Here is a 20337-nt window from a genome sequence, read left to right as displayed (position 1 = left end):
AATAGTAGAACCATCAAAACATGCTAGTATTCACTTGTAATTTGTTGTTCATAAGCCTTTGAAATATATATCAAATATATGTTCAAAGGTGAAGCACATAAAGGCACTTTGTCTAGCATCAAAATGCAAGAGAATGGAGAACAAGAAGAGCCTTCAAATTCCAAAATTTGGCAATCCTCTAGAGAGCATGGAGCTTTCGGATTTGGTTTTAAGAAGAGGAAAAATAAGACTTGAAAGAAGTGTATCAAAAAAACCCTTTCATGCTCTTTATTATATAATGGTCAAAAAGTGAAAGAAGACCATAAAGTAAAATGAGAGACAACTTTGTCCCAAGCATGGCAAAGGAAGACCATGCTTGGTCTCCTTCATAATTTTCGAGAAAAACATGCACAAAAGAAGACAAAAGTTGTCTCATGACTAGTTTATATACACATACATGTTATCTTTATAAAAATCAATCAATTTTATAAAAAATTCTCAATATATATATATATATATATATATATATATATATATATATATATATATATATAGTCATATACAAATATTTTATTTTATATAAAACTATCTTTTATATGAATTGAACTAGTTTATTAAGATATAAATATAAATTATAAATAATCATACTTTATGATATATTTCATAAGTTGTTATTTCTCCAATAAATATTATTTTCACAAATAATAAATTCCCAATTAGTAAAATATTATTTCCATGAAATAATAATTTTCCAAATAAATACAAGTGTTGATATATTTATTAATTATTAAATTATACTAATAAATAATCAATTGACGGTAACTTAATATATGAAGATGCCGCCAGAGAAATTATAAGCTAATCAATGTCGTCCGGTAGGTGCAGAAGTGATCAGTGTTATAAGTCGGAGATAGGAGCTGGGTTTTATGATGGGATGCTGATAAAGTTGTTAAATGTTAATTGTTAAATTCATAAAATGACACACCACTTTCAAAAAGACAAAACTACAAAAATGGTCCCTGTGGTATGTAAATTTTTTGGGTTTTAGTCCAAATCACGAGTTTTTTGGATCCATAGTCCTTTTGGAGTGGTTTATATGTGGTTTTGGTCCCTGGACTTAACTCCCGTTAAGTAGGATCTGTTAAGCCCCCTCATGTGCCTCACACGTGAGGGTAAATTCGTCATTTCATATGTAATGGACCATTTTTCCATAATCCGTTTTTTGGCTTATTTGACCTCTCTCTCTGTCTCTCTCTTAACAAACACAAACTCAATTAAACAATAAGCAATTCCACTAAGAAAAACAAACACAATTGTCGAAGACGGAGCTGCCAGGTTAAACCACAGTACATCGTGATCCAAACAACTTCACGATCTCAATTTGCTACTTAAATCTAACATTCTTCGTCACCAGATTGTAGATCGAGGTGTGGATTTGAAGAGAAAGCGGCCAAATATTCCAAACAACACCTGGTTCGATCATCTTACTGCAACTTGGATTAATCAAAGACTTCAAAATCATGTCCTTGGGATGAACCAACCATCGCATCAGCATCATCTGTCATCGATTCCAAAATCAACCCTCGCATCTTTAACAGTCCAGATTTGGGAGGTTGAAGTGGTAGGGATGAAGGTTCGTAATACCCCCAATTTGGCATATTCAATCCATCATCCTCCATTAAACTTATAAATGTACTCACAGAAGCAGATTATCAGCCAAAATCAAGACAATTTCCCCAAAGAAACCATTGCCATCAAAGAAACACTCCCACCCTTTCATTACGTCGACAGTGGAGGAAAAATTGGGAACTAAAAAAGAATAGGAAGAGGGCGAGACGGTTACATGATTTTTGGGATGAATTTGAGGTTGTAATCAAACACATAAATCAGATTGAAAGACTAGGTATGGAAGAAAAATAGATCGACATTTTAGGCTGTACACACATAATAGAATAGAATACCAATTTGCAAATCTATCCACCTCAGTACCTTAGTAACCTGAAATCAAAACAAATCAAAACCAAATCCTGAAATCAAAACTGATGAACTAGTAACCTCATAGGTTTCTTCTATGTGCTTGATTTCTTATGGAAAGCATTGTTTAGATTAAATATGAACATGGTGACATAATTGAGTGGCAACAACAGTTCTTAGAGGGAGAGAGAGACATTCCACAATTACCCTGTCGCCGAAAACCTGCATTTGGGTGTAAATTCACTACGGTCTAAGAGATACGATCTTATGCAGGGGGACTAGCTTTAAGTCGTCAACTATTCAAGATACATGGCTTTATGTATGTTTTTTTTTATCTAAACTTGATTTTGATGAGAATTTTGGGTTTTTTACTAGATTGGGAGGAAGATTTGAAAATATGAGGGCTTTATTTTCTACTTCGATTCCCAAATACTTGGCTTTATGTATCTGTGTTTATTAACTAACTGTACAGGGATAGTGAGGATAAGAAATGTGACCAAAGAAGAAGATGATGAAGTTTTGTGCGTGTGTTTTAATTTCCAGGAAGAAATTTCAGAGAGAGAGAGAGAGGGAGAGAGAGGGAGAGAGAGAGAGAGAGAGAGAGAGAGAGGGTAAAGGTCAAATAAGCCAAAAATTGGATTGTGCAAAAATGGTCCCTTACATATGAAATGACGAATTTACCCTCAAGTGTGAGGCACATGAGGGAGGTTAATAGATCATATTTAATGGCAGTTAAGTCCAGGGACTAATTTCACATACAAACCACTCCAAAAGGACCAAGGATCCAAAAAACACGGGGTTTAGACTAAAACCCCAAAAATTTGCATACCACAGGGACCATTTTTGCAATTTTGTCCTTTCAAAAATATCAGTTTGCTTGCTGAAATTGACAGTTTTCCGAAAAAAATTTCTAAAAAAATGAAAATTATAAAAACATGTTTAGTTCGTTTAACTTTTTAAATTTTTAAATTTTTCACAGAAAATGAAAATTTTTCGTTTTTTAAAATTACAAAATTTTTGGAAAACCGATAATCATTGTTTTCCATATTTTTCTGATTCTATAATTTTTCTAAAATATAAACGCACACCCACTCCCACCCACCCACCTTTACATAGGGGTGAGCATAGAGATGACAACGGGGGCGGGGAATACAGGTAGGCCTGGCAATTGGGTTGGGTTCGGGTTGGCGGGTTGGAATCTAAAAACTCTACCCAACCCATATAATATATGGGTTGGCGGGTTGGCGGGTCACAGGTTGACAGGTTGGAAACATCAACCCAACCCAACCCGCATAACCCGTATAAGGATATGGGTTAGCGGGTTCACGTGTCAGTGGGTCGAACCCAACCCCTATAACCCATTTAATAAGCAACACATTTAAGATGAATTAAAAAATCCAAATAAAATGAAGTCTAAAACTCATAAACATTAAACATAAAGTCATAAACATCCAAATAAACTAAAAATCAAAACATTTATGAAGTTCAAGCATATCCAAAAACAAATGTGATAATTCATTCATGCTAAAATTCTCATTTCTTCCTCCAACACCAACTTCTTCAAGTGACCTTCAAATAGAAACAATATGAAAAATCAAATTTATGACCTTTTGAAAGTTATATAAATATTTGTACTAAAAAGAACTCACCAAATGACACCTTAAAGTATGTTCGAATTTGTAATTCCCGTATCGTCTTCATTGATGTTCAAATTCATTTCATTTTGAGTTAGGTTGTCAATAGCCACATTCAAATAAACTCCACAAGGAGTCAACTAGTCAAGGATGGATGACTAGATCATGAGCCACAAGCCCACAAGCCCACAATGCCGCATTGCCACATACATACGGCTATATGGCTGAATATACGAAATTACGAATACCAATTACCAAATTAAATTTTATGAACGAATATAAGTATAATATGATCTTAGATTGTTAAAAAGAAAATAAATAGATATATTAGGCGGGTTGGCGGGATGACCCGCGAACCCAAAAAGGTAACCCAACCCAACCCATTAAATAAACAGTCATCAATGGATGATTTTAGACTCTAATTTTGTTGTTTTTGGTATTATATTTAATGAGTTACAATCTTTCAAACAAATGGTATAAAGTATAAATAATCAAAGTTTGATCAATCCAAAGAGCACAATAAACGAAAACGTATTCATTTTACATGGCATTATTGATTTAAATTATAAAGGTTATTAATCATCCATTGATGGCCTAACGGGTAATTTATAGTTTGTAGATGATTTTAAACTCTAATTTTGTTGTTTTTGGTATTATATTTAATGAGTTACAATCTTTCAAACAAATGGTATAAAGTATAAATAATCAAAGTTTGACCGGTCCAAAGAGCACAATAAACGAAAACGTATTCATTTTACATGGCATTATTGATTTAAATTATAAAGGTTATTAATCATCCATTGATGGCCTAACGGGTAATTTATAGTTTGTAGATGATTTTAGACTCTAATTTTGTTGTTTTTGGTATTATATTTAATGAGTTACAATCTTTCAAACAAATGGTATAAAGTATAAATAATCAAAGTTTGATAGTCCAAAGAGCACAATAAACGAAAACGTATTCATTTTACATGGCATTATTGATTTAAATTATAAAGGTTATTAATCATCCATTGATGACCTAACGGGTAAAACAAGTGACACTTCTCCCTTTGTCATGCATGCATGGGCCTCGAGCTTGCAACAACCAGGTTGTCAAAAACAAGTCACTTGAGGTCCTCAATTATCAAAAAGAAAATTACATAGTTTATCTAAAATGGCTATATATATATATATATATATATATATATATATATATATATATATATATATATATATATATATATATATATATAGGAATGAATTCTATGGAAAACAAATAACTAGGGCAACATCTACCAGAACCAATAATCAAATGACACGTGTCCATTTCTTTTTTCACAAGTAATGCATTGTGGAAGTTATTGTGGGAGTGATGTGTTGTCATGTTTTCATTGGTTCAAATATGTGTTGCCCTAATCATTCATATATATATATATATATATATATATATATATATATATATATATATATATATATATATATATATATAAGGTTGTTAGGTATATTCACTTTACCCTATATATATATATATATATATATATATATATATATATATATATATAGGGTAAAGTGAATATACCTAACAACCTTATATAAGCTTAGGTACCTAACTGCATAATACTATATCGGTTTGTATCATAGTTACATTGTAATTGCCTAAGGTTCTTAAACTTCAACCCCATAACTTGATTACTTCCAAAATCTTTGGACTTTCAACAATATCTTTCTTTTACATCACGTCTTTCTATCGAATACCACCTGATGGGCTTCATATCCTACTGCTACAAATGAAAGGATGTAGGAGAAATATAATGATGAATTTCCAAAAAAATTTGAAGTAAATCAAGTTTAGGGATGAAATTTAAGAACCTTGGATGATTGCAATGAAAATTTAATGCAAAATGACATAGTTTGATGAGGTTAGGTACCTAAGCTTATATAAGGTTGTTAGGTATATTCACTTTACCCTATATATATATATATATATATATATATATATATATATATATATATATATATATATATATATATATATATATATATATATAAAGGTTATCTAAAATAGCAATTAATGATTATGGAAATTTAAAAATACCACATAACCTTTTTATTCCTCATAAAATATACAACCGGCTTCATTAAGTTATCTAGTTACAAAACATTAATTTAACAAAAACTAGAAAACGTATTGATTTTAATAAATACAAAAACATCACAACTTCTTTTAAACACTAGGAATAATATATTTGATTTTTCGAAATCTTCCCTTTCCAAGTATATAATTTTTGATCTTAAATTCAAATTTCATATACAGTTTTATAATTTTTAGGACAATGTTTCAAGTATAAGTAAGATTTACCATTTTATTTGAATTCAAACAAGTATGTCGCATACAACTCTTATCAAAAAAAAAATGTTGCATAGAAAAAAGGAGTTGCACATGATAAGAACAAGGCAAGTAAAAGTAAGAAAAATCTAGTAACACGCACTGCATTAAGTATTCCGAAACTACCTTCCTTTCTACTCATCTAAGCAAACAACTTAATACTCTATCATCGTCAACATGTTTAGATTAAAACAAAAAAAAAAAAGTAAATGTAAATCACAATCAAACAAAAATAAATAAATCTTGAAACTATGGTGTTTTTTTTGTCTTCTCAAAACTTGATAGTATTATTAATTTAAGTCAGATTGGGTCTTAATTGGTTTTCTTGTCTTCCGCATTACTAGTTGATGCCAAGGCTACCGTGGATTCATCCTCATCCTCTCCACCAAATCCAAATTCGTTCACTCTCTTTTTGTCTACCGGATAAGCCCATCTTTGATACAAATATATCAAAAATATCACATCTGCAATAACAAAATCAAATTAAGTTGTTTGTCGCAATTATTATTCAAAAACTTTAATTGCTTGTTCATGGAGTTACTTACCATCACGGAAGACAGAAAGTCGATGTAGAATTGGCATTTTGATGACAAATGCAAAGAGATCATCAATAATCGTATTCAAAAACTTGTATGTCATCTGCCTCCATGGCATATGAGCAACTGATTTCAGCTTATAATTGATGAACAGCTGTGGACACATCATAATGAAACCTACAACAACATAAACATATAATTAAATCGGGTAGTAGATTAATGTTGTAAAAAGAAGATATGAAAATTGTTTTTTTTTTTTGTGTTTAGAGGCTTACCAAACATGTATACACAGCTTGTAAGGGAAGAGAGAATCCATGAATACCAGCTCTTATGGGTTTCATACATGAGTGAATAAACAGAAGAACAGGCAACAAGTACAAAAAGTACGTAAGACAAATACTTCATTGCAAGATCATCGTATTCTTTTGTCTTGTTTCCAGAGTAGGTATCACGATCACTGAATTTCAATTTAGGTATCGTCCCACTTCTATCGATCTTTTAACAAAAAAATAAAAAGAAAACATAATTAGTTGAGAGGGATTATATATTTGTATCTATTTTTAAATGTGCATATATACCTCAATGTGCATTGCTTTCCCTATTTTCCAAAACTCAATGCAGCAACCGACTCCAGAGCTTGCAAGAATCATCCATGAGGTGTCGTTGTCCAGAAGGTAAAGGAAGACAACTAGCTGACAAAAGAAACTCACAACAACTGATTTTGCTGAAAGTCCTTCCATGGATTTGTTTTTGTTCCAGAACTGTATGTCTACACAATAACAACAATTTATTGAGAAATGCTTCCCAGAATAAAAAAATAAATAAATAATATATGATTTTTGATATCATATTTACCGTTTTTGAATGCCAAAAAGTCAAAGACGGAATGAAGCAGTGAAACAACCATGGTGATTCCCAGGAGATAGGGGTTTCCTTCCACAAACACTCTCTGTATTAACAACAATATCATACATTATTATTATTATGGTGTTTTTTTTGCTATTAAAAGACCAAAATACCCCTCCATATGTATTTTATACATGTAACAACCTTCTAAGGGCGTTTTTGGTAGCCAAATGGAACTATGGAAGGAATTCAATTCCATCAAATTCCATGTTTGATGAATTTCACCATTCCTAGGGATATGGGTGGAATTACTTTCTTTTGCTATTAAAAGACCAAAATACCCCTATGCCTGCATGTTATACATAGGGGTATTTTGGTCTTTTAAATCCAGCTGATTCTTTCAAATTCCATGTCTGATGGATCTCACCATTACTAGGGATGGGTGGTAAGGAATTCAATTCCATACTTACGTCTACTATTAAAAGACCAAAATACCCCCTATGCCTGCATTTTATATACACTAGGGGTATTTTGGTCTTTTAAGAGGATGAAAAAGAATACCTTAAGCTCATCGGCTTCTCCTTCGAGCATACTTCCATAACTGCGATGAATCTGGAATGACTGATCAATCTGCAGGAAAAGCTGCCATTTGGTCATGCTTATTGGTGCCACCTCTAGATGAAGGGGCAATTCGGTCACTGTATCATTGAGGGCTATGAGCTTATCTCTAAGTAACCAGAATTCATTGAAGAATACGGTTGGATAATAGTTCCCTGTTGTAGGTTCAAATTTCATGTCTGTAACTAAAGTCAAGAAACTCAAATTGTTGTGAAGTGAAAGAATGACAAGTTGTTAGAAGTTGGAGGGTGTTGATGAAAATATTGTTGGTATATGCACACCAAGAAAAATACATACTTTTGAAATATCAAAGACACAAGGGAATCTGATTCCTTCCAATTCTTAATAACACATTTTGATTTATAAATGTTTTCATGACAAATCTTTTTTTAAAGTTTATGATCTTAATTAAATTAGAATCTTAGGCAGGGTTTTTCTTCATTCCATCATGGAATGAAATGAAAACTTGTGATACTACCCACTTCATTTATAAAGCCTGCAACAGCACATCTCTTTTTGAGAATTTCATGAATTTAAGTAAATTTTAATTTTATCTTCATTTATAAAGCCTTCAGTTTTTTAGTTTTGTAAACAATAAATTCTATATTTACAAGTTAATAACATACAGGATAGTTTTAAAACCATACCTTGTCCTTATAGTTAAATAATATATAAAATAGTTTTAAGACAATAAATGCATTAGAAAACTGAATCAGAAAAGGATACGAGGAGCAACATTGGGTGGAATAGCACGCTGTGAGTACCTGAAAAATGGGATAAAAAATCACACGTCATAAAAAAACTCCATTTTTGGAACAAAAATTTAAGCCTCAAAACTATAAAACAAGCCAACCAAGTAGCAAAATGTGATTGGAGAGTTAATAGTGATATTAGGAAGCAACATACTTTGTAAAATCATCAACTAAGTTAATAGTGATATTTGGTTTCCAATATGAGATATATTCCACAGGACCTTCATCCTTTAAATCACCTTGAGGTTCTTCAACACCCTGAGTAACAACATAACATACACATACATTCAAATTTCACATTATTAGCCATAAACAACCAAGTTGAACACTTGAACAAACAAACCTCAGACACTGCTTCATCATCACTAGTGCCTTTAGAGTTCCCCAATAAGCTCTTCTTTTTGTTTGCTTTTGACTTTGGTAAGTATGCAACAACAGCTGCAAATAAAGATATGATTCATTAGATACATATGCAGAATTAATTATATATTGACTATATTGTCCATTTGGTCAAAGTTGACTTGATGAGATACAAAGTATTACGATGAGTCAGCCCAAAGGCAGCTAAAGGCTGATACTCAGGGTCATTGGGGTCCACTGGATACCCTGAACGTGCAAAGAACACATGAGAATATAGACTCCCATTATGCTTCAAAGCCTGAAATTGAAATGCAATTTACATTAAGTGATAGTATAAAAAGTTAAAAACCAACATATATTGTGTGTTGAAATAAGGGTGAAGCATCAAATGTTTTGAAGATTATTATCACCTCTGATGGATAATACTTTAAGGAAAGAGTCCTGGTGCTTTCTGGGCCCCAAACTGCGTAAGGTATGTTTGATTCATGCCATATAAGTGCATCTTCATTCCCAAAATCATTGAACTTCTCATGTTCAGAGACATAGAACCACATATCCTGGAGAAAATGTTCATGGAAGATTAATTTTCAGGTTGCATACAACAAAAAGAAGCTCAATAAAGTAACGTGCACATGATAGAAGAAAAACAACATGATCAGAGTCAACCATCAACAAATAAATTAGACTATTAGAGAATATTTGATCTTTCTCCATATGACTTTCTGGTAGCCATAACCAACCACAGAAACTTGTAGGTGAGTACTTAACAATTCAATTAACATTCTCAAAAGATTTCCAATTTTTCCCAACAAAAATGACACTTTGATGATTTAGGTCAAACCTAATCGGTTTAAAATGCAAAACTGTTAGTTACTTCACTTGATATACAAGACATCATTCCTTCATGTATGACTAGATATGTAATTCAATGTGGTCAGCAAAAGAAACCACAGTAATTAGTTTTAAGAGCAACAAACACTTTACATCCGAGCTGATGGTGTAATTCGGTTACATGTTAATCAATAGGTAGTGACATGAATAAAAGTGAAACACATAAGAATTAGGTTAGCGTGTATCATTTGCGATCCAGATTTAAAAGTAAAGTGATTTACACAATGAATCACGAATAACGGAGTGTGTGTGAAAAGCAGAGGGAGAAATAGAAACGGACCAAAAGTTCAGCCTTGTGGAATAGATTGGAGATCTGAAGAGCAGGTTCGGAGCCAGAAGACGAGGGTTTACCACCGGGAGAGAAAAATTTGGATGCGAAGTAATATATGACAGCTACCCTTATGATTCCGGTAAACATCTGGCCAAAACCCTGCTGTTGCTGTGGTTGTCCTCCTCCACCACCAGCGTCACCGCCCTCCACCGCAGCCGGCGGCGCCATCTTGTTATCACAGTCCGCCGGTTGTATAGTATAGAGAGAGAAAGAGAGATGCAATCTAGCAGAGACAGGAGTAGGAATGGAATGAAAAGGCAAGGGGTGGGTTATTGGGGACTCCGATTATGCCATCGTGTGCCTTTAAACAACTGTGGAGTCGCACGTCAGCCTTCTATGATGATAAATATCAGGCTTCCTCTTTATCACGTTAAAATTGCATATATAGTATGATTATATGCGTCTTTGGATAAGTACTTTTAACCTAATTCTCTTCTTATTAGAATTAGGATATTTAAGTCTTATAACAAAAAAGATAAATGTTTTGTTTTCAAGTTTTAAACCATATGGAATAATATAGGACGACAAATTCAAAAGTTAGTTACAAATTTTATTATAGTAGACAATTTTAAAATATATATTAATATATAGGATTATACTAAATTATTCACCATTCTCATTTTATATAATAAAATTATTTCAAAAATATTATTCCACTTACTAAAAATATCAAAAAAAAATAATTCATAAAATTAACCACATATTTGATCTTAACAAATAACCGCTACGAAAAAAACGTTATGAACCAAGAAGAGTAGACTAAAGGTCCCACATGTTCCCACTTTCAGAAGAATAAGGTCCTACGTCTCCCCACTTTTTAGAAGTTCATTCTTGTTGTCATTGTTATCATCATCCGCCTTCTTTCACTGTGAAAAAGTAACGAATATAGAGACAACTTTCGTTCTCAATCTAGCTGGGTGTTCACATTAAATGGAGGAGTACTTACTTGGAAAATTTCCAAGCAAGACATGGAGGTTGATTCTGCGTGTGAATTAGAGTACACAACGCCAAGTGAAGCATCAAAGGAAGCAGCTTAACTGAAGAACTTTATCGAAGATCTTGGAGTAGTTTCACACTATTCAAGAGCCAATGGAACTTTTCTGCGATAATGAAGGTGCGGTTGCTTTCACTAAAGAACCGAGAGACCATGGCAAGTCAAGACATATCGATAGAAAGTACCATTACATCAGGCATAGAGTAGAAAAAGGTTACCTTATTGTGAAGTAGATATCATCATAAGAGAATCTTGTAGATCCTTTGACAAAGGCTCTGAGTAGGGTTAAACATAATCAGTATACTAGGAGCATTGTAACAAGATAAATGTAATTGACTTTTGGTAATTGAATAATAGAGAATATTTATGAGTTTGTTTACTGCCTTTGTCAATTGTTTATTCTTGTGTTTCGTTTTGCATGTTTTACTTCCCGGAAAATTTAATTATTCAAATTTCACAGTCACTCATACTTTTGGAAGTAAGTAGTGAATTAAGATTGTCATGAATTGGATTTTAGATTGTCTAAGGGAGTTAGACATGGAAATTATATTGCTACAACATTCATGAGTACTTAGAAATGGAGATTTAAGTATTGGATAAACTCACGCTCAGATAAATTACATTATGGATTATATCACGAGTAATATCAAGATGATAATATCTTATATTCTTAAAACATAGATATATGAGTTGTAATTTACAAGTCGGTTATGCATTGGTGTTGCGAAAACACATCAGTAACATGATGTTATAAAACACAGTGTCATGTATGATTTGGTGAGTAAAGGATACAAGCATATGATTCAAAGTTCATTCATTCCTTTTTCCCTAACAGGAAAAGCGATATCTTTGGGCCCTTCGATGATTGTTGACTTATAGTGTTGGGCCCAGCCAAGACTCAACTGATGTGTTCAATTTGAAATCTTATGTCACAAATCAGGAAATCGGGAAACAAAACTTGGACAATGAGATTGATTATAATCCATGTATCATGTATGTATGATATCTAGTAGAACAGAGGAATATTTTATCACTTATCTTAGCACCAATGTCTGTTCAGGTCTGAATTTGGCAGTTGCTATGGAAACACTATGACAATCCGAGAAATTTATTGCCTTCTCGCCTTGTTAAGGGTCATTCTATTGGGTTTTAAGCATGGTACACTTAAGGGATGAGTGTTAGAATGTACCTGCTAGAGACACTGTGCAACATTCAAGCCTTTACGCCACCAAGAGGATGTTCACGACCACAACACTTGAGTTTACGGCCGTAAACTCAAGGTGGGTTGTAAACCCCCCTCATAAGACTCCTTCTCTTCAACTTTTCTTTCATTATTTCATTTCCACCTCAAGAACACTTCCATTCTCTCTCAAGTATCATCAAGTTCTTCATCTAGATCCTCAAAAAATGTAAGTAATTATTCCCTCTAGTTGTTGTTATCCTTCATAATCATGCCTCATTCTCATGATTCATCCATGGAAAACATCTTTTGGCTAGATCTTCAACTTTCACCAAGAACACCAAGAATACACACTTGTTCTTGGTGGCCGAAAACTCATCAAAGGCCCTCAAAAGTGTGAGTATTCCATCTATCATCTAGTAGTACATGTTAAACACTAGATCATAGCCTTGAAACATCATCAAACTCAACATCAAAGAGAGTTTACGGCCAGGAGTATCTCCCTTGGTCGTAAACCCTTGTAATTGTCATGCTTTGAGCCTTAAACATTTCTAGACCCTTGCTAACCCTTGGAACACTTGAACCTTTGAAACCCATTGCCTTTATAACCCAAAATAAGACCATTTGGTGAGTTTACGGCCATACACTTTATGGCGTGGTTGTAACTCCTCAACACCTTCCATTAAGTTGGTTTTTCTCATCCTTGTGTAGAGCAATGGTCCCTCAAGTTTCCCTAGCATTCAAACACCCTCTTATACACATTTTACCATGAGTTTACACCATGGTCGTAAACCCATGGTTGTAAACACCTAATAGTGGCCTTAAACACCCCTTAGATCAATCACATGTGATTCTAACACTTGGTTCAAGTGTTTCCTAGTCCCAAAGGGTGTTTCCTTGCATGTTAGTTGCTTATAAACACTATATTCATGCAAATACTTGCCATATATGTCATTTAGGACTCGTTTGTGTTTCGGGACTTCATTTGTGAAACTTCTCATCTTTACACGCATATTCGTTTGAATCACCTACATAAGGTGAGTTTATACCCCTATAATGAATCTTTTAACTGTTTTAAATGCTTTTAAGGGGGGGAATACAAGTTGAACACAATGATAATTATGTAAATGTTTGTTATAAACATATTTCAAAAGATTGCTTATGTCTTTATAAGTTATCAAAACATTTCAAAAACTCTTTTAAAGTTATGTTACTTTATAGTTTAACAAAACTCCGTTTTTAAAGTACAAGCATGACTTAGTAGTAAAATGAGTCTTTTCAATAACAGTTCAAGTAAAACACTAGTAAACTATAAGGGGTATAGTTTAGAGGTTCAGTTCATACTAGATACTAGAGCATACTATAAATAGAAACAGGGAGGTAGATACAATACATCAGAGAGACATACTATACACTATACATGATAACAGAAAGAACATACTAAGATACTATAACAGAACGAACATACTAAATGCTATAGCAGGTGAACACTACAGAATCTAACTATACCAATAATCACTAACTCATTGTTCTAAACAAAAGGTGATAGTAAATTGGGTATACATTGATGAGTTATTAAAAACTCTTTGATCGATTAGATCTTTGTAACAGGTAAATAATAAACATAGAAAAACAGTGAAGCAAAACACAAGTATGGATCTGAATGAGTCGAATGATTAGATTACTCAATCCTCAGCAGAGCTCGACAAAGAACTTCTGCTGTAGAGGATACTAGGGTTACAAAAACAGAACGATAAACACGCTTGAAAAATACTTCTCTAATCGTTACGTTCTAAGATGCATGCAAGCATCTATTTATATTAAACCCTACAAAACTCACGGATGGACAGGCCCATATCGGAGACAAAACTTGGACTAAGCTAACGAGCCCAAAAGACGCAACACAAAACTAGTCCTAACAATCTCCCCCTTTGCGTCAATTTGGAGCGAGACTATTATTTCTTCTTGCTTGGACCAGCAGCGGGAACCTTCTTCGTTGTATCAAACAGACGCGAGATAAGGGCGAGAATAGTTTGCCTGAAGCGAATGTACCATTGTATTATATCGTGAAAGTACTTCTTGTCATCCGCTGTGTTTTGCTTGCACCGATGGATGATCCCTAAGACATGCTCCAAACATGCAGTGGTGTAGAGATGTTTATCAGCCAAAGCGAAAAGACATTTCTGGCCTTCGTTTCGGGTAAACATGACAGAGTTTCTCTTCGGGTCAATCTTCCCCATCTGCATCACGTTGAGATCACTGGCTAAGCCAACAGGAGATATGGTAGGCTTTTTCTTGAATACACTCGCTATCTCCTGGTCCATCTGGGCAACTTCCATGACATAGCATACAAGCATCCTCTTAAAGTGGTCGATGATCGGACCATATTCTGCTTCGTTTGTAAGAAGGATGTTGTGCAAGATAATCCAGTCATGGGGATTTAAGTTGGGAAGATCCGCAAGTGAGATGGCATGTTCGGTCTTGGCAGATCCCCTCAGTATCTTGAACCGAACGTTGGTAAAGTTTCCTTCCCTGTACGGCTTTAGGACCCGAACATTGATGATTTTCTGAGTGCTCCAAGTTTGGTATTGTGGTTGAGCGGCCCTCAGATAAAATTCGACTAAGTCCCGATCAACCTTTGGATGAGGATGAGGGAACTCAGCAATGTTGGCAAAGGCATGAAAAATGAACGCCTTGCAGGCCAGTGACATATCGAACTGAGAGTCGATAGTGTTAGAACGATCTAAAGAGATCACCAGTTCTAGCCACAAGATACTTGGTGTTTCGATGGCTTCTTTCATTAGCTTCTCAAGAGTCCAAGGAGGAAAAAGAGTTTTCCTGCTCTCGAGAAGGTCGTGGGCTTCTTTCTGTCTTCTTTCGGCTTCTTCAGCCTCTCTAGCCACACGAGCACTGATGTCTGCCTCTTTATCACGACCTTGCTTCTTCAGAAGGTCGGCAATGGTCTCCTTATCATCATCGTCCCTCTCCTCAGCAATTTTCTTGCCCTTGTCTTTTACACCCGAACCTGAGGCTTGGCATGTAGGAGGAGGTTCGGTTGTGTGTGTTGCTGTTGAAGTAGAAGGCGGTTGAGACACATTCTCTTTTTCTCCCCCTTGTTTCGGAATGGACACGAAATCAAGGAGCCCTTCAATCTTGCTCAGTAGAGAGAGGGCGGGAGCAAGCTTCTCCGCAAGAGAACGCCTCATAGAATAGTTGAGTATTGGGTCATGTGCTTCAAGGATATTTGAGATAGCTGAGTGGACATCCGAACACACACGACTTAATCACCTCTCTTTCAGATCGAAGAGATTCAATCTCCTTTTGTGAGTTGGAGAGTTGAATACTCTTGACCTTCAAAGCGGTGGTCTTCCTGGCAAGAGCGTCCATGAGAGAGTTCTCAGCCGCTAGATCTTCTTGAAGCTTGGCTAGGCGCTCCTCAATGGTCGTCTGGAATGTTGATTGGTCGTCTGAGAGAGTTTGACGAAGAGAAGCAAACGAATTCAGCTATGATGCAACAGAGATAGCCAGCTGGTTGACAATTGGTTCCAGCTTTGTTCTGGTGGCTTCAGCACTCTCCTGTAATGACTGTAACAAAGACGATGCATCATTGAATAGTTTATCGACTTTTCCGGTCGCAGCCGCACAGGCTTTGGTTGAGGCATCAATGGCTGCAGTGGCGGAGTCCAGAGAGACTTGATGAGCTTTGGAAAAAGCATCAATAATTTTCTGGATGGCAACCTCAGAGATAGAAGACTGAGATGTAGAGGAGAAGGCGATGAGCAAATCAATTTTATTGTGAAGCTCCTTGAGATGCCTCTTCGTGACAGGAGCATCGTCATCGTCATCACTCTGAACTTGATACGGACTATAATAGACCGAATCAAAGGTCATGTCCTCCCCACCAAGGAATAGTTCTTCACTCTCTGCTGCATGAACAGGAGACGAGGGGGGTGGTGAGGATGGAGGCTCGGGTGTTGTAGTAGTTTCGGGTTGGGTTGTTTGTTCGGTAGTTGGTGGTGGTTTGGGTGCTTCAGTAGGAACCCCCGTATCAGATACGTTGGTTCTTACTTCTGCTGTGGTGGTGGTTGCTTCGGTAAAGATGGGAGGGGGCATTGGGATGGAGGTAGGTGGTATTTCAGTGGTGGAAGTTATGGGGGGAATAGAAATAGGAATTGTAACTGGAGGAGAGGAGATTGGAGAAGTAGGAAAGTGAACTTCAGGGGTTGGGGATCGTGGTGGAGTGTTACCACGAGGAGAGCCTTCAGAAGCAGAACTCTCTTCCTCAGATTCGCTTGAGGATGAAGCGATGATCAACTTTCGCCTCGGTTGGGTTTTTCTCCTCTTCAGCGGTGGGGATTGGACATTCTTGGTGGTTTTTCGTTTCTTGGGAGATGGGCCTTTCACTCCCTTTGCGACCTGTTTTTCTTTGCCCTTGTCAGCCTTCTTTCCCCTTGGGGCAGGCTTGTCAGCCTCATGGATGGACTTGAGCATCTCAGGAGTAAGCTCTCTCAGACCAGAGGATCGAAACTCCTTGTATGTTTTAATAATCCGGCTGTCGGCAGGAACATCGCCATACATCGTTTCCGGAATTGAACCGTTGAACGGAAATTTAGAGGCATCGGAAACAATGATCTTCGTGGTATGGAAAGTACCAATCGAAGACATTGGAGCACCAGCAACAGTGGGGATGTGGTACTTGTCCATCACCCATTTGGTAATGAGAGTCCAAAATCGAGCGTAAGAAATCTCAGAATGCCGAGATGTAGAAGACAGGCTCTGAATGAGCTGTTGCCATAGGACCGACCCGTAGTCCAAATTGATACCATTGTAGATCCCATACATAATCGAGATGAACAGACGACTTGCCCCGTCTGATCCAGCACTTCTTTCAGACAGCCCCTTGAAAAGCACTGTAAACAACCCATTCCACTGAGGAGGCAGACACAACTTCTTGAACTTCATGACTGTTGTGAGCACCTCAGTATACCCCATGTTGTAAAACATTGAAAATAGATGACCCATTGGAATGGTTTCTGGGTTAACCCTAGAGGAATCAGGTTCAAACCCTAAGAGTGAGCAAAATCTCTGCTTTGAAATTGACGCCTTATGATTGAAGACGTCGAAGAAAATCCGATCGACAACCTTGTCGTAGTGAGCAGTAGCGAAAATCTGCGATAGGAATTCCATAGGAACTGTTTCAACTTTAGTGAGAGCAGGAGCGATCGGCGAGTACTTCAGGCATTCGATTATCGGGAACATGAAGGAGTCGTATGCATGGGGAGTAAGATCAATGATCAAACTCTATTGGGGACGAATCGGCAGGATGTGTGAAGTAGCATGGACTGATGAAGAACCCGCCATTGTTGTGAAGAGATTGGGAGAGACGATGAACAGTAGAATACTTGCAGGTTCTTGCTCTCTGAAATTTGGATGCAGTAAAGAGGTAAACAATGGTTGAAGTTGCCTTTTATACTGAGGGTAGAGGAGAGAGAAGAATCGTTCCCAAATCTTCTAGGAGAATACGAAGGGATTTCCGGAAGTGATTGGTGTGTGACAGCTGGTAGCGCCGATGATTACGCAGGAGAGAGAATGTCAGTCCCTATTCACACGCCTTCCCATCAGGCGCCTTTTTTTTTGAATGAAACGGTTCCAATTCGCACGTCTGGCCTTCTAGCGCCGTTTGAAATCAAATCGATTGGACTCCCACCTGAGTCAGCACCTTATCGTCTTATCCTTTAAAGCAAAATTGCCCACGTGGATCAATATTAACCATAACCTTTTATTTCGCGTCCCATTAAAATTGTGCCTTGTAACTGATGAAACCAGAATGTTGGAAAATCAACAAGATTTTCGTGCTTAGTGTGTAAAAGAAAAAGAAATAAAGCAACACATGTGAGGGATTTTGTGATGTCAATAAAGACACAAAACAGTGGATCCCGGGCACGAATCTCTTCCTTCAAAATCAAGAGAGACTTTAAAGTGTTTGTGTGGTTTCCCGTTGAATAACGATCATACACTTATTGAGAAGTGTTGAAAGGCTTCTTTTAATTAGGCTTAATTGGGTGGCTTTCGCTTCAATTCAGAATTCCTGATCTTTATATAAGACAGAAATCGAACGAAGTACTTGTGAGACCAGTGTAGTCTGTTGAACAAGTAGGTTTGAAATGATGGAAGTGGCAAGGTAAGATTGTGTATATAAAATCTCAAGAAAAAGTAAAACTGGATTCCAAGGGAAGAAATGTTATGGCATTTAACAATTTCATAGGAATCACACAAAAGGAAAATTAGAGATTTCAGTCCGTTAATTCATTAGTGAAAGCTAGAGCAAAATAATTGTTCACCGTCAATGCATAGTAGGTATTGAATATTGGGTTTCACTTAGCACGTAGTGGCACGAAGCTAAGATCATGAACACAGAAATTGTGTAACCATAAACCTCAGTGGTAATTTCTGAGAGTCTCAAGGGTTACGTTTGTGAATCGAATGAGATGGAGAAAAGTAGTGTAGATGGTGTAAAGAAACCAAAGTACCTTTGCTGTAAAAATAAGGACCAAGCAGAAAACTCTTATCTCATATGAGAAGAGAGTTAGGTAGCTCATGATTAGAATAAGTATGAGAGCCTAATTGGGAAGACAAGGTTTGTATATACCAAGTCAGTAAGGCTATTATTCAGAATCAGGTGAGGCTTTGGACACATACAACAACATGCTTCTAGGGACACTTAACTAGTGAAATGAGTTCCCCACAAATAGACACACAAACAAAAAAAATAGATTTAAAATAAAATAAAATAAAATAAAAATATTTTTGGAGTTTTTGAATTCACGAAAAGAAAATAAGGAAAAATATTTTTGGAATTTTGGATTTAAAGGAAAATAAAAAATTAAATAAAATAAGATTAAAAAAAATTGGAACCGAACCCGAGCGTTCAGTCTATTTCGGGTAAAAAAAAATTTGGAACCGAACCCGAGCGTTCGGTCTATTTCGGGTAGAAAATTTTTTGACCCGAACCCGAGCGTTCGGTTCATTTCGTTGTTAAAAAAATTTTGAAAAAGAAATGAATTTTGCAAATAAGAGAGATGAGATTTGAGAAAAGGATACAAAAGGTTTACAACCAAAGAAACTACCTTTGAGCAATAAGCGAACTTCAGATGATACGACCGAACCCGAGCGTTCGGTCTATTTCGGTATACCAGACAAGACCCGAACCCGAGCGTTCGGTTCATTTCGGCACACATAAGACCCGAACCCGAACGTTCGGTCTATTTCGCTTCCAACTTTTAATTTTGAGAAGTAGTCTTTGGTACTGACTCCGATTCCATCATTCCTAGCCCTTGTAGAATTTTGTTGAAAGATGCTTCAGGAAGAGCTTTGGTGAAGATGTCAGCCAGTTGATCAGTGGTTCGAACAAAGTGAATTTCGACGTTTCCATCTTCCACATGATCCTTAATAAAGTGATACCTCAGTGCTATATGCTTGGTCTTCGAATGTTGCACTGGGTTATGACAGATCCTAATCGCACTTTCTGAGTCGCAATATAGTGGGATCTTTTTCATATTGAGTCCATAGTCCTGGAGCTGGATTTGGATCCAAATCACTTGAGATGTACAGGAGACAGCTGCAATGTACTCTGCTTCGGCTGTAGACAGAGATACACATGTCTGTTTCTTTGATTGCCAGCTAACCAACTTCCCGTCTAGGAATTGGCAGCCTCCAGTGGTGCTTTTCCTGTCCAAACCACAACCTCCAAGGTCTGCATCTGAGTAGGCTTGAACAAAGAAACCTGAGTTTGATGGATACCATAAACCGAGAGAGGTGGTTCGTTTCAGATACCGGAGTATGTTCTTTACTGCAAGCATATGTGGTTCACGAGG

At 36.1% G+C, this 20337-nt stretch overlaps 1 protein-coding gene across 1 annotated transcript; it reads right to left on the bottom strand.

Moving 5' to 3' along the window:
- Positions 1-6034: 6034 nt before the first annotated feature.
- LOC145086573 (uncharacterized) lies at positions 6035-10640 on the bottom strand. Its single transcript, XM_079024383.1, has 12 exons — positions 10239-10640; positions 9478-9624; positions 9251-9365; positions 9051-9145; positions 8862-8965; positions 8682-8719; positions 7899-8134; positions 7347-7440; positions 7070-7260; positions 6767-6986; positions 6501-6668; positions 6035-6419 (listed from the first exon to the last, which is right to left on the bottom strand). The coding sequence occupies exons 1-12, from the start codon at positions 10455-10457 to the stop codon at positions 6268-6270; spliced, it is 1779 nt and encodes a 592-aa protein (XP_078880509.1). The 5' UTR covers positions 10458-10640; the 3' UTR covers positions 6035-6267.
- Between the last annotated feature and the right edge of the window lie 9697 nt (positions 10641-20337).

Source organism: Lactuca serriola, chromosome 2 (assembly GCF_051521515.1).
Source record: "Lactuca serriola cultivar US96UC23 chromosome 2, Lser_US96UC23_V15, whole genome shotgun sequence".
NCBI lineage: Eukaryota > Viridiplantae > Streptophyta > Magnoliopsida > Asterales > Asteraceae > Lactuca > Lactuca serriola.
This window is presented reverse-complemented; position numbering and strand designations above follow the sequence as displayed.